Source organism: Volvox carteri, assembly GCF_000143455.1.
Source record: "Volvox carteri f. nagariensis unplaced genomic scaffold VOLCAscaffold_30, whole genome shotgun sequence".
Lineage (NCBI taxonomy): Eukaryota > Viridiplantae > Chlorophyta > Chlorophyceae > Chlamydomonadales > Volvocaceae > Volvox > Volvox carteri.
The window spans coordinates 1,182,230-1,184,486 of record NW_003307573.1 but is presented as its reverse complement, the minus strand read 5'-3'; the positions used below and the strand labels follow the sequence as shown (position 1 = coordinate 1,184,486).

Below are 2,257 nucleotides of genomic sequence, written 5' to 3'. Positions count from 1 at the left end.
TAATTTCGTGTGTGTTTTTGGGGGGGGGGGGGGAGGGTATGTACGGAACACACCCTGACATGGATACATCTTACCCCCCCCCCAATGTAAGCGGAGCTACCGGGCACCATGAACAAGTACCGGGCACCCAAGGGGGCGACGTGTTTGGGGGTTTGGGGGCCGCAGTGACACGCACATACATACACACATACATACATACACACATCTATGCATCCATTTATCCCCTCCAGACGGAGCGCCCCCATACTCACATCACACGCATAGATCAGCTGGATTATGAGACTCACCTGTTACCGTTATCGTTACCGTTGCCAGCTCCGTTGGGCGCCGCAACCGCCACAACCACCGATCCCGTCCTGGTGAATGTCTTGCTGTTGCTTGATGGGTGTCGTACAAGACTGCTACTGCCACCTCCAGGCAACGACCCTGAGCTCGCACCCCCCCCACCCCCACCCCCGCCAGCTACATCCCCCCCGGTTGCACTCGCCCGCGATAATTGCTGCTGCAACGCGGGATGCGGGTGGGGGTGGGCTGCTGCTGCTTGTTGTTGTTGCTGTTGTTGCTGTTGTTGTTGTCGTTGTTGTTGGTGGTGGTGATGGTGTTGGTTGTGTGAAAAGGCTGCCAGGCGGTGTACGGTATTGAAGTGCGAGAGGATGGAGAAGTGCTGCTTCATGTCGGTGGCTAGGACGAGCTCAATCACCTGCACCGGGGGGAGAGGGGTGGGCGGGGAGGGAGGGGAGGGGAGGCGGCTCGCCAAGCGTGTCACGAACGCCAATCCCTCAGTTGCGACTCAGCGAAACACATACCCCCCTTCTTCCCCCCTCTCCCCTCCCCTCACATACACCCCTCTCAGTGCCAACACAGTGCCCGAGTACCGCCTTTCTCAGCCCAGGACGAACCCCACATTTACTATGGGCCCCCGGGCAATATAGCCGGGGCATCGAGCTCATCTGGAAAACCCCCTCTTTCCAGTTAGTTAGATAGGTAAATAGTTAGTTGAGGCGGTTGGCGGTGCTTTGGACGCTCGTAGTCCGTACACCTCGCAGGATATCTCCACCCCGGCACACCCCCCACCAGGTACCTCTCCTCCCCTACCGCTCCCGCCACTCCCGCCACTCCCACTCCACGCTACCCACACCCACACCCACCATCTTCCTGAACGCCGCCCGCTCGCCCGGACTCATCCCCCCTGTGATGTCCAGGGAGGGCTGTCCCTTCATCAACTCGAATGCGGCGGCGCAGTGGTGGTTCTCCAGGGGGGACCGGTCGTTGTACCTCAGTGCCAGGGGGTGGGAGGTGGCGGTCAGGAAGTCGCCAGTGAGCCCCGGGTGGCCGTAGTCGTGGATGATCTGCGGGGGCGATATAGGGGGGGGTCGGGGGTTTCGGGGAGTTCGGGGGGGGGGGAAGAAGGGTGGCAGGGGTCGGGGGCTGGCGGCACACGCACACACACACACACACGCACACACACACACACACACTCTCTCTCTCTCCGTTATCTCTCTCCCCCCACCTTCCGGACGCTGTTCTCCCGCCATGCCCCCTTACCGCCGCAAAGTACGCCGCCAGCAGCCCCAAGGGATCTAGATAATGTACGTGAAGCTGTGCGCCGTGCAGCAGTACATGCAGGGTCTGCAGTACGTCGGCAGCGTGTACGGCATTGTGGTACGGATTGTCCTGGTAGCCTGCTTCCAGTCGCCGAAGCAGCCTGGAGGGGGCGGGAGGGGAAAAGAGGGCGGGGAGGTTTGGGTTGGGTGGGGGGTATTGGAGTGCTTTCTCCTCTCACTGATATGAGGGGGTGACATCAACCCCGGGGACGGGGTACAGGAGGGGTAGACCGAGATAAACACACAGCAGCATCTCGGGGGGGAAGGAGGGTATGGGGGGGTAGGGTATGGGGGTAGGGTAGGGGGGGTAGGGAGCGATGGAGAACGATGGGGTTAAAGAGGAGGAGCTTAGGACCCCGGGGTGCAGCAGCCGCAGCAGCAGTAGTAGGGTAGCAGTAGTAGGGTAGCAGTAGTAGGGTAGCAGTAAAGGGTGCTGAAGTGCTTCCCAAGCTTCCGACTCACGCTTTACAATTTCTCACGGGCCCCCCCTTCGCCCAGGAGCAGCTGGGGGGAATTTAGGGAGGTCAACTTTCTTTCCCCCCTAAGGAAATCGGACTCTCTTGTAATACAAACACACGCACATGAATACACACACATGAATATACATACACACACACACACCACCCTGAAACCGTGATCCTCAGAGTCGACCG

General features: G+C 59.9%; 1 protein-coding gene across 1 annotated transcript; it reads right to left on the bottom strand.

Annotated features, from left to right (window-relative positions):
* Nucleotides 1-670: 670 nt before the first annotated feature.
* pde5 (3'5'-cyclic nucleotide phosphodiesterase) lies at nucleotides 671-1,665 on the bottom strand (the record flags this gene model as incomplete). Its single annotated transcript, XM_002952486.1, has 3 exons — nucleotides 671-700; nucleotides 1,149-1,349; nucleotides 1,546-1,665. Coding segments are annotated over 3 exons (351 nt in total), but the record flags the coding sequence as incomplete, so codon positions are not given.
* Nucleotides 1,666-2,257: the final 592 nt, after the last annotated feature.